We start from the raw sequence: 15,974 nt of genomic DNA, 5'->3' as shown, positions 1-15,974 counted from the left end.
GATGAGCGTGTGAGTGGCGTTCACGTAACCCTCTCCGGCAGTGACACCGTCCCCAAACCCAGCCATCAGAGCAACATTTCAGCCGCCCGTCTCCAAACCCATAACCCCACTCAACGTGAGCTCTGCCCAATAAGGAAAGGGATCTTCGATTGGCGGGTGGACTGGATTGCACTCAATCCAATTAAGAGGGCCCTGGTTGAGAAGTTAAGGAGAGAATAGCGGCCAAACTACAACTCCCAAGAGCTAGTGGGGCCATCCAACTCTCTGTGCACGTGACTTCCTCCTCCCCGAGAGGGAATCACGCGGTAGGCCGGCGAGGGGGGCGGAGCCATTGGGCGAGCAGGGGCGCCAGTGGCCGATGGGCAGCACGGTCGGATGGGCGCGCAGTAGGGGGCGGGGTTAGGCGTGCTACACTGCGCGGCAGCGCGCTGGCGGCGGCGGCGGCGGGTGTTGGGGGGCGGGGAATATCGGCTAAGGCGGCCGTGGCGGCTTAGGCAGTAGCGACAGGCTGTGGCGGCGGCTCCTGGTGCGACTCGGCGCGCGGCCAGCTCTCGAGTTTGGAACGGAACGCTCGGTGTCACGGTCCCCGCCCGGAAACTTTGCCGCGGAGCCGCGACCTCCTGGCCCGCGCGGCCCGGCATGAAGCGGCGCTGAGGAGCTGCCGCCGCCGCCGCCTCCGTCGCCGCCGCCACAGGAGGAGCCGCAGCACCCTGGGCCACGCCGATGACTACTGCAAACTGTGGCGCCCACGACGAGCTCGACTTCAAACTCGTCTTTGGCGAGGACGGGGCGCCGGCGCCGCCGCCCTCGGGCTCGCGGCCTGCAGGTGGGTGCCGGGCCGGGCGGGACCGGGGAGCGTCCCCTCCTCTCCTGGTTCGCACGAGCTCGACCCTTCCCTGGTCCCTTGGTTGTCCCGGGATTAGTAACACCGTGTGTGTGTGTTTGTGCGTGCGGTGAGTGAAGAGCGGATTTAAATTGCTGAAGAGGCGTGTGGGTCGCAGCGACGTGTAAGTGGCCGCGGGCTTGGCTGGAAGCGAACTAGTGGGGAACTCGACTCCGGGACGCTTGTGGCTAGTGGACGCCTGCGGTTTGGAGGCCGAGGGTCGGGGCCGTTGCCCAAGTGGCGTCTGGTTGTCGCTGCTTTGCCAGCGTGGTGCGGAGAAAAAGCTGTCCCTGTGAAGTGTAAACGCACTTGGCTTTTCATCTATCCCAGGTTTTTAACATTTTTTATTTGAAAGGTGCACATGCTTGAGATGTAGGAGTTCTCAAAAATTCGTGCACATGTCTGTTTAAATCTACTTTGTTAGGAGAGTAATGCCATTGGGTTAACACTTGTGCAAGTTTATGGCCCACGTTTAATTCGAAGTGTAACTATAACGGGACTTTTTGCAAACTGGATTTCTTTTCTTGAGCAGAATGTTTCGGAAGATTAAAAAAAGTGGGGTGCCTTGTTCATAATTCTAGAAAGTTCTGGAACTCAGTCTTTATTTTAATTAAAAGCTCACCGCAGAAGATGTTTTAGAGGAGGTCGTGAATTAGGAAGATTGGGCACCATAATGGTTGGAGGTCAGACCAATCAGGAAATAGAAACAGGATGGCTGGGGACTAAGAGCCCTCCTGTGACCTGGTTTGGAATACTGTGGTTCATTAAGTTCAGTTTCCCTATTGCATATGCAGGCGAACTTCAAAAGAGAGATGGATAAGACTAATTCCTATTTATTCTTTCTGGGTATTAGATGAATTACTTCATGATCATATTGATGTTCCATTGCACTGAAAAACATATCTGAACGTGAAAGTTAAAGGATTTTTTGGACAGTATTTGTCTTATCAGCCCTTTTAGTGTTTATATGTTGTCTTTTTCAGCATAGTAATTTACAATAGTTATTTGTTGCCTGAGTTTATTTCAATTCCACAGGCATTGTTTGAGCACCTATTAGGTTGAAGATACTGTTAGGTACTTTGTAGTGTTGTGTTGGATGCAAAAAAGGCCTGAGGCCCCTCAAGGAGCTTGGGAAATGGGAGGGGGACACATAACCCAAATAATTATGCCCCCAGGCTGACTGCATGGTGGTATGTATTACAACATAGGTAGAAACAGGAAAAGTGGCATTTGTGGAGAGAGTAGCAATGAATTGTGTGTTTAGATTATTGGGATTTAATAAAAACAGACCTTTTTAATGAGTATTTTTATTACAAAGAAGATAAACAGTTGGTGATATCCGCAGACTTTTCTTGAGCACAGACTTGATTAGAGCATGTTATATACCAAATTCATGATCAATAAAGGAGTGTCCTTATGTAAGTAGGAATTGTATGTACATCCAAAAAAATGGGTAACATTTAAGAGCTATGAAAACAGCTTTTTAAGAAATGATTTTTTGTTGAAAAAAAAAAAAAAAAAGAAATGATTTTTGCCATAAAACCCCAAAAACCATTTTGATACTGAAATGAGTCTAGAAGGAGTTAAAGTTTGAAACTTGACTTATAAATGAAATTCCCAAATTTAAACTTGAGCAGTTTTATTTGATAAAAAGTCCACTTTAAAATATTGGGATAGCTGTATTTTTAAAGGGTTTTTTTTTTTTTTTTTTGGTCCCCAGTTAAGGTGAAATACACATGACATACCCATTTTAAAGTGAGCAATTCAGTGGCATTTAGTTCATTGACAGTGTTGTGCAACCTCTTCTATCTAGTTCCAAAACATTTTCATCACTCCAGAAGGAAGCCCCAAACCTATTTAAGTAGTTGTTCCTCATTCTCCCTTGTTTCCTCCCACTCCCTGGCTGCCCAGTCCCTAATCTGTGATTTGTTTGAATGGATTTAGCAATTCTGGATATTTTGTGTAAATGGAATCATATAAAGGTGTTTGGCTTCTTTCACTTAGCATAGTATTTCATGGTTCATCCATGTTGTAGAATGCATCGTTACTTCATTTGTCTTTATGGCTGAATAATATTCTGTTGTATATATACCCCAGTTTATCCTTTCCTCCAGTGATGGACACTTGGGCTGTTAACTGCCTTTGGTTATTGTGAATAGTGCTGCTATGAACATTTAGCAGCTAATTTAAAAATTCTGAGAAGGATGTGTTATATATTCAAAATTATTTGTTCACAAAATTAGTTTTCATTTTAATAAGTATAATTATGAGTGTGTAGTTTGAATATTTTATTTATTTACTTGACAGAGCGAGAGCAAGAATGCATGCACAAGCAGGGTGAGAGGCAGAGGGAGAGGAGAAGCAGGCTCCCTGATGAGCAGGGAGCCCAGCAGGCGACTTGGTTCTTTTTTATTTCCTCTTGTTTCCTGGGATCAAGACCTGAGCCAAAGGCTGTCGCTTAACCAACTGAGCCACCCTGGCGCCTCTATGCGTGTGTAGTTTGAAGGAACAAGTAGATTAACTGACATGCTTTTAGGATGGCAATAGGCAGTAGAGTGAGCCATGAGAATAAAATTGCTTGGCAGAATTAAGACCAGTATGGGGTTATATCAGTGTGTTTACATGTTTATGGATTTTCTTCCTTAACTGGATCGAAGGTTTCATGAAGGCAGGGATGATGTCTATATTTTGTTCATAGATCGATGCCTAGCATAGTGCCTTTAACATAAGTGGGCACCCAGTATTTGTTGAATTAATGAATAAATACCGCTTAAGTTTTTTTTTTTTTTAAAGATTTTTTATTTATTTATTTGAGACAGAGAGAATGAGAGAGAGAGAGCACATGAGAGGGGGGAGGGTCAGAGGGAGAAGCAGGCTCCTTGCTGAGCAGGGAGCCCCATGCGGGACTCGATCCAGGGACTCCAGGATCATGACCTGAGCCGAAGGCAGTCGCTTAACCAACTGAGCCACCCAGGCGCCCAATACCGCTTAAGTTTTGAGCTCACTTTTTTTGTGGTAGAGGAAGTTGATGAGACTTGTTTCAATTCTTTGGCTTTTAGTGGTCAGTCCCCTAAGACAGCAGATCTAGGAATTTGGGGCTGAAGGTTTTCCATCTCTTTGAGGGTTTGAGAGTATTTGTATCACATGTAAATTTCCATACAGAAGATTTTTGAAAAATATTTGGAGGAAGGGATAATGGATGGGCACTGAGGATAAACAGGGGCTGAATTTAGTGAATGTTCTAAGAGAAAGCTTGTTAAAGTACAAATTAGATGTTTTGATACTTGATAATGTCAGATACATTTATGACTGAGATTATTGCTTTGGGAGGTGTTTTGAGATTTTTTCCATTAAAAAAAATTTAAGACCCTGGAGTCCTTAGCAATGAGGCTAGTTTTGATTTTTTTCAGTTAAAAATGAATCAAACTATTTTGTTTAAATTTTCTTAATACCTTGCTTTAAAATGAAGATATACTTCAGTAGTAAATAGAAAATTTTAAGTTGGTAAGTGTTTAATGCCTTTCACTAACATTATTTGCCATTATAAAGGGCAGCTTCTGGTGCTTTATTTGAGGGTACTGATTGTGTATCTCTAATTTAGTTTGATGTTATAATAATCTTTTCAAATTCAAAGTTTGACTCTCAGGGCTGGTCCATTATTAAATATTGACTTTCTAGTCCTGAATGAGAGTCACTGGAAGGAGTGTGTGCCATATACTGATTGCATAATATCTTTTCTACTGCTGCTTTTTAAGAGGGGAGAAATATCTTAGATACAATATGTATTTTTGTAAGAAATTTGCTTTAGGATAAGATGTGTAATTTTGTTGGCTATCACTTAAATACACAACTTTTTCCTGTGTAAATCTGAGGAACTTTTCCTAGATGATCATCAAAGTCTTTAATTTGTAGTGTTCTTTGTGTAGTGCCTGAAACTCTGATTCATGTTTTGTTTTTTTTTTAAGATTTTATTTATTTATTCATGAGAGACAGAGAGAGAGAAAGAGAGAGAGGCAGAGGGAGAAGCAGGCTCCTCACTGAGCACGGAGCCTGACGCAGGACTCCATCCCAGGACCCCGGGATCATGACCTGAGCCAAAGGCAGACGCTTAACCATCTGAGCCACCCAGGCACCCTGATTCATGTGTTTTTTATAATTTAACTGTCTCAGATAATTTTCTCCCTTTTCAGTTTCTATTGATAATTTTTACTCAAAGTTTTTGTTTTATCTATGTCAAATGAGATAAGGTATTTAAAGCTCTTAGCACAGTTTTTGGTCCAGTAGTGCTCATTAAGTGCTGTTAGTTAACATTTCTTAACACACACACACACACACACACACACACACGCACGCGCGATAGGTTATTTTTTTATTTCCTCTTGTTTCCTAGACCCTTCTCTCTATGCTAAACTAAAACACTGAGGGTGAGTAGGGGCAGATAGGAGATCCAGTTATTTTAAACCTTGCATAGAGAAGTTGTAATATTTGTCTTAGACATTTTTACTCTATCTTCTTCTGTTATTCTTTTCAGTGTTAACCTCATTTCTCATATTTTACTAAATAGAAGTACTGAAGGTCACTTGCCTTTATGTTTTTCTACTTTCTGGAATTAAACTGTTAGTATGGTGTGAAAGTTGATTTGCTAACCATACTAAGTATAATTGGATATTTAAATCAGTATGAAAAAAGGGAAGTTGCTTCTATGGTTTCCTGTAGAAATTTAATGGTGTGTTTGTGTGTAGCGCATTAGGTAGTGTCTAGGAGGAGATGATTACTGCTGAGCCTTAGTTTCATACCATAGGTCAGCTTTTTTGAATGCAATGAGAATATGTATCTGGTGATTGAGTCACTGACAGATATTTCAGTATTTCACTTGGAAGAATAATTTAAAGATTTTATTTATTTATTTATTTGACAGAGACAGAGAGAGCAGGAACACAAGCAGGGGGAGTGGGAGAGGGAGAAGCAGGCTTCCCGCTGAGCCAGGAGCCCGATGTGGGACTCGATCCCAGGACCCTGGGATCATGACCTGAGCCGAAGGCAGTCGCTTAACCAACTGAGTCACCCAGGCGCCCCATCACTTGGAAGAATAATTTAATATTCTGTTTCTTTTTTACATTTTTTTATTTTTTATTTTTTAAAAGATTTTATTTATTTATTCGACACAGAGAGAGACACAGCGAGAGAAGGAACACAAGCAGGGGGAGTGGGAGAAGGAGAAGCAGGCTTCCTGCAGAGGAGGGAGCCCAATGCGGGGCTCGATCCCAGGACCCTGGGATCATGACCTAAGCCGAAGGCAGATGCCTAACGACTGAGCCACCCAGGTGCCCCTAATATTCTGTTTCTTTGATACTTCCTGATAGGGGTAGATGCTCCTGGGGGTATTAGCAGAATTTTGTGGTGGAGCTGTCATATGTTGCGTTAAAATTTCACCAATGGAAGAGCATTGCTATACCGCTATACCTGCATTTTCTTAGGTTTTCCCATTTACCAATACAAAAGAGACATTTTGGTATATTTTCTAAATTTAGTAGAAGTAATACTGTAGTAGTTATATTACATGATATAAAAATTAAAACTTGGGTATTATGTACATGGCCAAGAAATTGTGGGTCTTGTGAGGCCTGTATCTTCAGCATTTAAGGGCATTTAAGGTATTAATTTAAGGTAAATGGTAGAATCAGCTTATTGTTATGACTTGCCTTTCTGTGACAACGAGTAAACTTTGCCAATAATTGTATGTATTTTTATTGAGGGCATATCCCAAGCTCTGCTTTTGAGTTTTGCTCTTTATTTTTTCAATGAAGTGTGATCATAAAGACATTTTTGGTAAGAAAATGTGAAAAGTGTTTTTCTTTAGAGAATGTAATAAAGTACTGATATATAAAATGGAAGCCTACTAAGAGAAGATAAGCAGTTGTGTTACTGATCGTTTATGATGAAGTTATCCTGAAGTTTATATTATACTGAAGTTTAATGCGTCCTTTACTTTCCTTATTAGTATTGAGTAGTTGATGATTCAGTATGGTGATGTTTTATTTTAAATAAGAGGTGGGGTTGAGGAAACCATAATAAGGTGAAGTCAGTCGTATTACTCTTAAGAGATAGGAAACCCGAGTAGGTTGAGCCTCATTTGATAGTAAGCTGCAGTTTGACTGCTCACAGCAGTAACATAAATAAGGGAGGTGTTGTCTAAAGCTGTCCTGGTGGGTCAGGGGAGTAGACATAGCGGACTTGGCAGTAAGCCTGGCTTCTAAAACAAAATCCAAGTCATCAAATTTGCCCAGGCATGCCATATGAGGTTCAAGTAACAGTGGAATTTAAGAGGAGTGAGTTTGTTCATGGAGGCTTTAGGAGAGTCACAAGCAGGAGTAAGCATTTTAATAGCCATAATTTTAACTCAAACGTAGTATGGGTCTGCATATATTTTAGCATTTCAGATAATGTTTATATAAGTATAATGGATGGCTCTCACCTGCTTGCCTGAATTCAGTAGACTTTAGAAGAGAGGAACAATTGGACCTGTAAGATTCAAGTAGTATAGACCATACTTTCCTTGACCATAGACCATGAACTTTCCTTGAGTTGCTACCTGAAATTTAATCATCGGGTCAGTTCTAGTTATGTTGATACCCTGTGTGCAAAGGAACTACATGTCTATGAAAGTCAGAAAATCCCTGGTACACAGGAGAAGTAACTTTGAACGCTCCATTTTCCTACAAAATGTAAAGTTTGGATATGTCTTATGTTACAGAAGCAGGTGACAGTTTTAATTTTTTTCAATACATTTTCAGTGTCTTAAAATAATTTTTATATTTCTAAACTCTGTGGTAAAATTCTTTTTAAATTTTATTAATTTATTGAGAGAGAGAGAACCAGCGGTGGGGAGGGGCAGAGGGAGAGAGAGAGAGAGAAGCAGGCTCCCTGCTGAGCAGGAAGCCCGATGCGGGCTTATCCCAGGATCCAGAGATCGCGACCTGAGCCGAAGGCAGCCTCTTAACCGACTGAGCCACCCTGGTGCCCCTCTGTGGTAAATTTTTATCAGCTTTGCTGTTTATTTTAATTAGAAAATGGGATTAAATGAGCTTTGGAATTAATATTGAGTAATAACTTTTCAGTAATGTTAATTTATATCATATGAAAAAATATTTCTGAAAACATTTTTTCCCATCAAGGTGATTAATCATTAGCCAGAACACTTTAATGGACAGTTTGTGAGTTGTACTTAAATGTAAATATTTTTCAGTATTGTTTTAAAAAAGGTTGTTAGGGACGCCTAGGTGGCTCAGTCGTTAAGCATCTGCCTTCAGCTCAGGTCATGATCCCAGAGTTCTGGGGTTGAGCCCTGCACCCGGCTCCCTGCTCCGCAGGAAGCCTGCTTATCCCTCTCCCACTCCCCCTGCTTGTGTTCCTGCTCTCACTCTCTCTCTCTGTGTCAAATAAATAAAATCTTAAAAAAATAAAATAAAATAAAAAAGGTTGTTAAATAAAAATGACGGGAAAAAATGATATTCAAAAGTTGTTGAAGCTAGGGGCACCTGCCTGGCTCAGTTGGAAGAGCATATGACTCTTGATTGATCTCGGGGTCATGAGTTCAAGCCCTACCTTGGGTGTAGAGATTACTTAAAAAAAAAAAAAAGTAAACTCAGAAAAGATTGTTGGGGGCCCTTGGGTGGCTCAGTTGGTTAAGCATCTGCCTTCAGCTCAGGTCATGGTCTCGGGGTCCTGGGATCGAGCCACCCTCCCGCCTGCTCAGCAGGGAGTCTTCTCCCTCTGCCCCTTCCCCCACCCTGCTTGTGCACAAATGCTGTCTCTCAAATACGTAAAATCTTTAAAAAAAATTGTTGAAGCTAGATGATGGCTATATGAGAGTTTATTGTAATATTTTCTGTATTTTTTGTATGTTTTAAAATTTCCATAATAGAAGGTTTAAAAAATGACATTCAGAAACTCTTCAAGTTCCTTAAGGTCTTAGATTAGGATAGGAAAAATGTTTTAAAATGGCATTATGAGGGGCACGTGGGTGGCTCAGTTGGTTAAGCATCCAGAGCTCAGGTCTGGATCTGGGGTCCTGAGTTCTAGCCCTGCATTAGGCTCCTTGCTGGGTGTGGAACCTACTTAAAACAACAACAAAATAAAATAGCGTTATAAAGTTAATAGGATTTGCTGTTGCATGTAATTAAAAAAAAAAATAAACTGGTTTAGCTGGGCTCCTGGTAGGCTCAGTTAGTGATCTCCTGTCTGGGATCAGGCTCAGGGCTCAGCAGGGAGTCTGCTTCTCTCCTTCTTCTGCCCCTCTGCCCTGCATGCTTGGGCAAGCTCTTCAAATAAGTAAATAAAAATCTTTTAAAAAATAAACAAAAACTGGGGTGCCTGGGTGGCTCAGTTGGTTAAGCGACTGCCTTCAGCTCAGGTCATGATCCTGGAGTCCCGGGATCGAGTCCCACATCGGGCTCCCTGCTCAGCAGGGGGTCTGCTTCTCCCTCTGCCCTCTTCCCTCTCGTGCTCTCTGTCTCTCATTCTCTCTCTCTCAAATAAATAAATAAAATCTTTAAAAAAAAAAAATAAACAAAAACTGGTTTAGCAAATAAACAGAATATAAAAATTGGTTGTGCTATGTCTGATTTACAAAACCCATTACTCTCTTTAATTAGTATTAGTAGTGGGATGGTAAGGTGAGTTAGTGTACATAAATAAGAAGTGAACTGATCTTTTGGTATGCTTTTAAGTAGGTATTTTTTAGGGGTGCTTGGATGGCTTAGTCTGTTAAACGTTGGACTCTTGGTTTCGACTCAGATCATGATCTCATGATCTCATGGGTTGTGGGATCGAACCCTGGAGACCTGGAGATGTGCATCGGACTCTGTGCCCAGCGGGGAGTCTACTTGAAGATTCTCTCCTTCTGCCCATCTCCCCACTTGCACCCTCTCTCTCAAATAAATAGATCTTTTTTTAAAAGTAGGTATTTAAAAAAAATTTTAAAGATTTTATCCATTTATTAGAGAGAGAATGCATGGAGGGCGGAACCTGAGGTGGGGCTTTGACCCATGATTCCAAGACCCTTGACCCGGGCGGAAACCAACAGTTGGAGGCCCAGCCAACTAAGCCACCCAAGTGCCCTGGTATTTCTTTTTTTTTTTTTTTTTTTTAAAGATTTTATTTATTTATTTGACAGATAGAGAGCACAAGTAGGCAGAGAGGCAGGCAGAGGGAGAGGGAGAAGCAGACTCCCTGCTGAGCAGGGAGCCCGACGCGGGGCTCGATCCCAGGACTCCAGGATCATGACCTGAGCCGAAGGCAGCCGCTTAACTGACTGAGCCACCCAGGCGCCCCTGCCCTGGTATTTCTTAATTTTTTAAAATGTTTTCTGACTATGGGGTCAGAAAAATTCACTTACTGCTTAGTAATTTAAGGGCTTCATGATATTATTTTTTATTATTATTATTTGTTTTTTAATGATGGCTCGCACCCAGCACAGAGCTTGAACTCATAAGTCTGAGATTGAGACCTCAGCTGAGATCATGAGTCGGTCACTTAACTGACTGAGCCACCTGGGCTCCCTGAGCTTGAAATTATTTTTGAAAATATTAATGTTTTATCATATTGCTTGTATCTGTCAGTCTAATATTTATTAAGTATTGTCAGTTCTCTTGAACTTTTAGATTTATGATGAAATGGAACTAGAGGACTTGGTCTTAATTTTAAGACTATTTTGTTTTTTTATTTTTTATTATTTTTTTTAAAGATTTTATTTATTTATTTGAGAGAGAGAGATTGAGAGAAACAGTGGGAGGAGGGGCAGAGGGAGAAGCAGTCTCCCTGCGGAGCAGGGAACTAGATGCGGCGATCCTAGGACCTCAGGATCATGACCTGAGCGAGCGAAAGGCAGACGCTTAACCGACTGAGCCACCCAGGCTCCCCAAGACTAGAGTTTTAATCCTACTATGTAATTTATAGTGATTAACTGACAAAAATAATTGACGTGTAAAGTCTTTTGTGAAAATTTTGTGAACATTTCAGAGCAAACAAAATCTGAAATTTATTCTCTTACATCTTGACATTTGTGAGATCATATTGAATACTAAAGGAATATAAGTATTAAACTTGTCCTTTATAATTGGAAAGGCTTTGGGGAAAATATACAAAGTTTCATCTAAATGTTACTTTTTCTTTTTTTTATTGCAATGTAAAAGTTTTAAGGAAACTTTGATTTCCTCTGATATTAATACTACTTTATAGTTTTCGCCTCCTTTCAATAGAGGGTTGTTCAATAAAAATGACATTCAGGAAAAAAATGACATTCAGAAATTGTTGAAGCTAAATGATATATGAGGACTTCTTATACTATCTGCTTTATGTTTGAAAACTACCGTAATACAAAGTTTTGAAACTTTTTTGAACATAATGCAAAAAGAGTAAGAAATGCATTTTATGTTTCATCCCAACACAAGCATACATATTTATACACAGAAAACTGAGATAGAAGTTTCAGATAAAGCAGCATTTACCTCTATTCTGTGACATTACCTTGACATTTTCTTTTTCATTATATTAAACAATTGTTCAAACCTTTAGTTTGAAAAACAGTTTTAGGAAATGGTTTCATAATTCTGATTATATTAATAACTGTTAGGTCATAGAGATGTTCTTGTTATTCAGGCCGTATTTCCTTATGTCTGTAGTTTTGTTTTTTTTTTTTTTTTTTTAAAGATTTTATTTGTTTATTTGACAGAGCGAGAGCAAGAGCAGGAACAAGCAGGGGGAGTGGGAGAGGAAGAAGCAGGCTTCCCGCCAAGCAGGGAATGTGGGACTCGATCCCAGGACCCTGGGATCACGACCCGAGCCGAAGGCAGACGCTTAACAACTGAGCCACCCAGGTGCCCATGTCTGTAGTTTTAATACATTTTTTTTTAAATTACTTTTTATTGGATTACTTTATTGCTATCTTTTATTGGGTTACTTGGTTCCTCAGTTTTGTCACTTTCTGAAAATGAGTTGTATCTCCCCATTTTTCTCTGCTCTGTGACCATACTCAAATCTTGGTCACCTCCTGTTTGGATTTATGAAATTTTCTCTTCAAATTTTATTCCCCCCCCAAATCATTTTTGAAAGTCACAAGCAAGGGCATCTTTGATTCCTGTTCCTTGCATCTATACCATGCCTCCTCACTGGTCTTTCTCATTATGCTCTACCTGTTTTAGATCCCTCACTCTCTATGTTAATAGAAAGTTTATCATCTTTAATTTTACTCATCTTTTTTCAGTGTCAGTGTGAAACCTTCGCTCTACCCATTTATCTGAACTGCCTCTGCCAACCACATGTTTCATAGTCTTTCTTTTTTGAGTCAATTTATAAACACTATTTTGAGGTACTGCTGAGTTAGGTCTAGGTTCTAGATTCATGTTTGTTGCGGTCTTGTGTGACATTGCTAAAAAGCACAGAATAGTTTTTGGCTAATAATCCTTTCATTTTATAAGAGAGGATATTGAGGTTCAAGTTTATTTGCCCAAGGTCATTTAACCAGTTAGTCGCAAAACAAAGACCCAGGACCTCTGACTCCTATTCCTTTCTTCTTCTCTAGAAAGTTGCTTGATTTCTTCTTGAAAATTGTAGAGTTGTTTTTGCACAGCTGATAATTTTGATCATTTTTGTAACTGTTCCTTTTTGTGTTTGTGTTCTATTAGGTCTATAGAACTGTTTGTGTTCTATTACATAAATACTTAATTTAATTGAGTACCTGTTATGTGCAAGGTATTTTTATGTATATTATCTCTAAGTCTTATGATAATCTGAAGAGGTAGGTGTTATTTCCATTTGTTTTTAAAGATTTATTTGTTTTAGAGAGAGAGAAAGAGAGCTAGCAAGGGGGGGGAGGTGGGGCAGAAAGAGGGGGAGAGGGAGAATCTCAAGCAGACTCCCTGCTGAGCTTGATCCCAGGACCCTGAGATCATGACCCTAGTCTAAACCAAGAGCTCGATGCTTAACTGACTGAACCACCCAGGTGCCCTTGTTTTAGTTCTGTTTCATACCTGAGGAAACAAATGCTGGGTCTGACTATCTAGAAAGTGGAAGATAGGGCATTTGAATCCTGTTTTTCTTTGTGTTGTTTTGTTTTGTTTTGAAGTAATCTCTACACCCAACGTGGGGCTCGAACTTACAACCCTTAGATCAAGAGTTGCATGCTCTACCGACTGAGCCAGCCAAGTGACCCTGAGCCCTGTTTTTTTTTTTATTTAGGCTCTTTCTACTATGCCTCTTGCCTCTCAGAAAGAGTTTTTTTTTTTAAAGATTTTATTTATTTATTTGACAGAGACACAGCGAGAGAGGGAACACAAGCAGGGGGAGAGGGAGAGGGAGAAAAGCAGGCTTCCCACTGAGCAGGGAGCCCAATGCGGGGCTCAGTCCCAGGACCCTGGGACCATGACCTGAGCCGAAGGCGGACACTTAAAGACTGAGCCACCCAGGCGCCCCAGAAAGAGTTTTAAGTACAGAAATACTCAGGTTTTCCTTTGGTAAAACCAAGACTCCTGATGAGCACATGCAATCAAAATATATGTGGGCTAGGGCTTACGAGTTACATGTGTGTTCTTGTGACTAGATTTTCTGCTTTTGGCTCAGATTGGCTGCTTGAGGGATGATGCTTCTACTCCTGCCTGTTCTAGAAATTTTTAAATGGTAGCAGTATTACAGCCAAGACAAAAGCAGGTACTGCACAGCTAACTGTGCTAGGCCCAAATTTAGCTGTTAGGCTTCTTTTCTTTGCTTCCTTGCAGATCTGGAGGTCAAGAGGTCATGTTGTTCTAGGTTTTCAGTAATGCGGACTTGGCCTTTCTCTTTGACAACTCCCTCCTGTGTTGTCCTGATTAGGGTCTGATGTGTGACCTTTGCAGGCTATTTTACATTTATGATTTAAAATTTAAAGCATTTTTTGACTTGTCAAAATTGCTCTAAACCTAAATGAGGGAAAAGTTAAGAATTTAAAAAATGTGAAATTACTAGTTAGGGCAATTTTTTTGTTGTTTGTTTTAAGTTAACATTTTGCTTTCACATGTTCTAAAAGATATATATGTACTATTTATTTCTTTGGTTGAATTTATTTTTATTTTTATTGTTTTAAAGATTTTACTTATTTGACAGAGAGAGAGCCAACACAAACAGAAGGAGCAGCAGGCAGAGGGAGAGGAAGCAGGCTCCCCACTGAGCAGGGAGCCCGATGAGGGGCTCAATCACAGCACCCTGGGATCATGACCTGAGCCGAAGGCAAACGCTTAATGACTGAGCCACCCAGGCGCCCCTCTTTGATTGAATTTAGATCCCAAGTAAAATCGATCTACCATCTACCATCTATAGCCAACTAACACTGATTCAGTTTTTTCTTTGATATTTTGGTCATTTTGCCATCTGTCACCTACTCTTATCTCTCAAGATCAGTATTGCTGTTTGGGCTTCTCTTTGTGTGCTCCCTATTTCTTTTACACACACCCAGTTATCGCTGAGCTTTACCAGAACTCTACTTTTCAGAGCAAAGGCAAGAAAGCTCTTTTGTTATATTACCTTGTAAATGTTGGCTGATCACTATTTTTGAAACTTCATTGACTTTTTATCATTAGATTGCTATTTGAAAGAAATAGTAATACTTTAAAATTTCTAGTTTAAACATATGCAAAATAGTTATATTTGGGGTTGGTATATTTGGTAGGGGGAGGGAAAGAGATACAAATACGACTACACTTGACTGTTTTCTTTTTAAGAGTGAGGAAGGACTGTTCCAGAAGAAGCCTACAGCAAACAATCTCTGATTTCATTGACCAAAATTGGGTTACATTCCCTTTCCTAAATTAGTCACTGGTAAAGACTGAGGGAATTATTCTTAGCCAACCAGGCCCATCCCTTGGCCTGAGGATGTGGTTGACTTCCCCTGAAGCACATGGCTGCATGAGAGAAGAATGGATAGATAGGTGCGTAGAAGAAAATATATTAGGAAGGAGAAAATTGAGGGGCTGGGAGGAGAGGATCAACCAAAAGAATCCTCTGCGCTTACTATCCACAGTTTGTTAGCAGTTGAGGAACTTTGAAATGTAAATGCAACTTTTATTATGCAGTTACTTTTTGTGGCACTTGCTTTTTTCTTGCTCTGTCAGAGTTCTTGGGGTGGACATGGGAGCTTATGTAAGTACAGAGAAAGACTGAATCGAGTATGGCTAATAGGTTTCTGTGAATGGTGGGTGGGTTATTTGGGACAGCAAATTCATGTTCCTTGTGTGGTTCAGGTGGAATCAGGTGGCTATGCAGGCATATAGAAGCATAAAGACAGTCATCTAGTTAAGCAATCCTGATTTTTCAAAATAGCATTAAGTGTTAATTGCTAGCCTGAAAGGAACCTAGAATTTGTTAAATGGTAAAATAGAAGGATATGCACTGGGAAGAGAAAGTAAAAACTAGGGGTGCCTGGATGGCTCAGTTGGTTAAGCGTCTGCCTTCGGCTCAGGTCATCGATCCCAGGGTCCTGGGATCGAGCCCTGCATTGGACTCCCTGCTCAGCGGGAAGCCTGCTTCTCCCTCTCCCACTCCCCCTGCTTGTGTTCCCTCTCTCTCTGTGTCTCTGTCAAATAAATAAAATCTTAAAAAAAAAAAAGAAAAAGTAAAAACTAGATATAGGAAGATTGTATAAGATCTTAGAGTAACTGAGAGGGAGGGGAACTCAAGACTATTAGCTGAGTAAATGTACAAAATCATTTAATCTTTTAATAAAATTTATTATATCATTATTTGTGAATACAGTTCAGTTTATTGGAGTGGACATGGAAATAAGTGCAGCAATATCTATGTAATACAGATACAGAGAAGGCCCTCCGAACACATAAATGACAACTTTGAGAGGTCAGAGAAGAGGTTACATTGAGCTGGATCCAGTAGAATGAGTTTCCTAGATAGATAAAGGAGGAAGTCTATTTCAGATTCATTGATGACCACATCCAAAGACCCAAGTTAGAGAGTCCTTTAATTTGGTAAGGTTGAAGATCAGGCTATAGTATTCAGATTTGGCCAGAGGAGAGCCTATTATGTCATAATGAGGAATTTGGATTTTAGG

The 15,974-nt window shown here is 40.5% G+C and overlaps 1 protein-coding gene across 9 annotated transcripts in view; it reads left to right on the top strand.

Moving 5' to 3' along the window:
• The first annotated feature begins 429 nt into the window (after nt 1-429).
• Nucleotides 430-15,974, top strand: part of NFATC3 (nuclear factor of activated T cells 3) — a 120,820-nt gene continuing 105,275 nt past the window's right edge. For 6 of the 9 annotated variants that reach the window (XR_014140997.1, XR_014140996.1, XM_081807404.1 and 3 more), the window contains exons 1-2: nt 432-826; nt 11,616-11,768. Coding sequence is in view for 7 of the 9 variants with exons in the window: in XM_081807404.1 (XP_081663530.1) it covers nt 724-826; nt 11,616-11,768 (256 nt within the window). In the remaining 2 variants the exon portion in view is untranslated. Of the gene's footprint in view, nt 827-11,615; nt 11,769-15,974 lie in introns of all 9 variants that reach the window. The other 3 variants (XM_006730084.3, XM_006730085.3, XM_081807405.1) reach the window with 2 other exon arrangements.

Source organism: Leptonychotes weddellii, chromosome 16 (assembly GCF_054177405.1).
Source record: "Leptonychotes weddellii isolate Sample4059 chromosome 16, ASM5417740v2, whole genome shotgun sequence".
Lineage (NCBI taxonomy): Eukaryota > Metazoa > Chordata > Mammalia > Carnivora > Phocidae > Leptonychotes > Leptonychotes weddellii.
The sequence above is the reverse complement of the archived record's forward strand: the minus strand, read 5'-3'. Positions and strand labels throughout refer to the sequence as shown.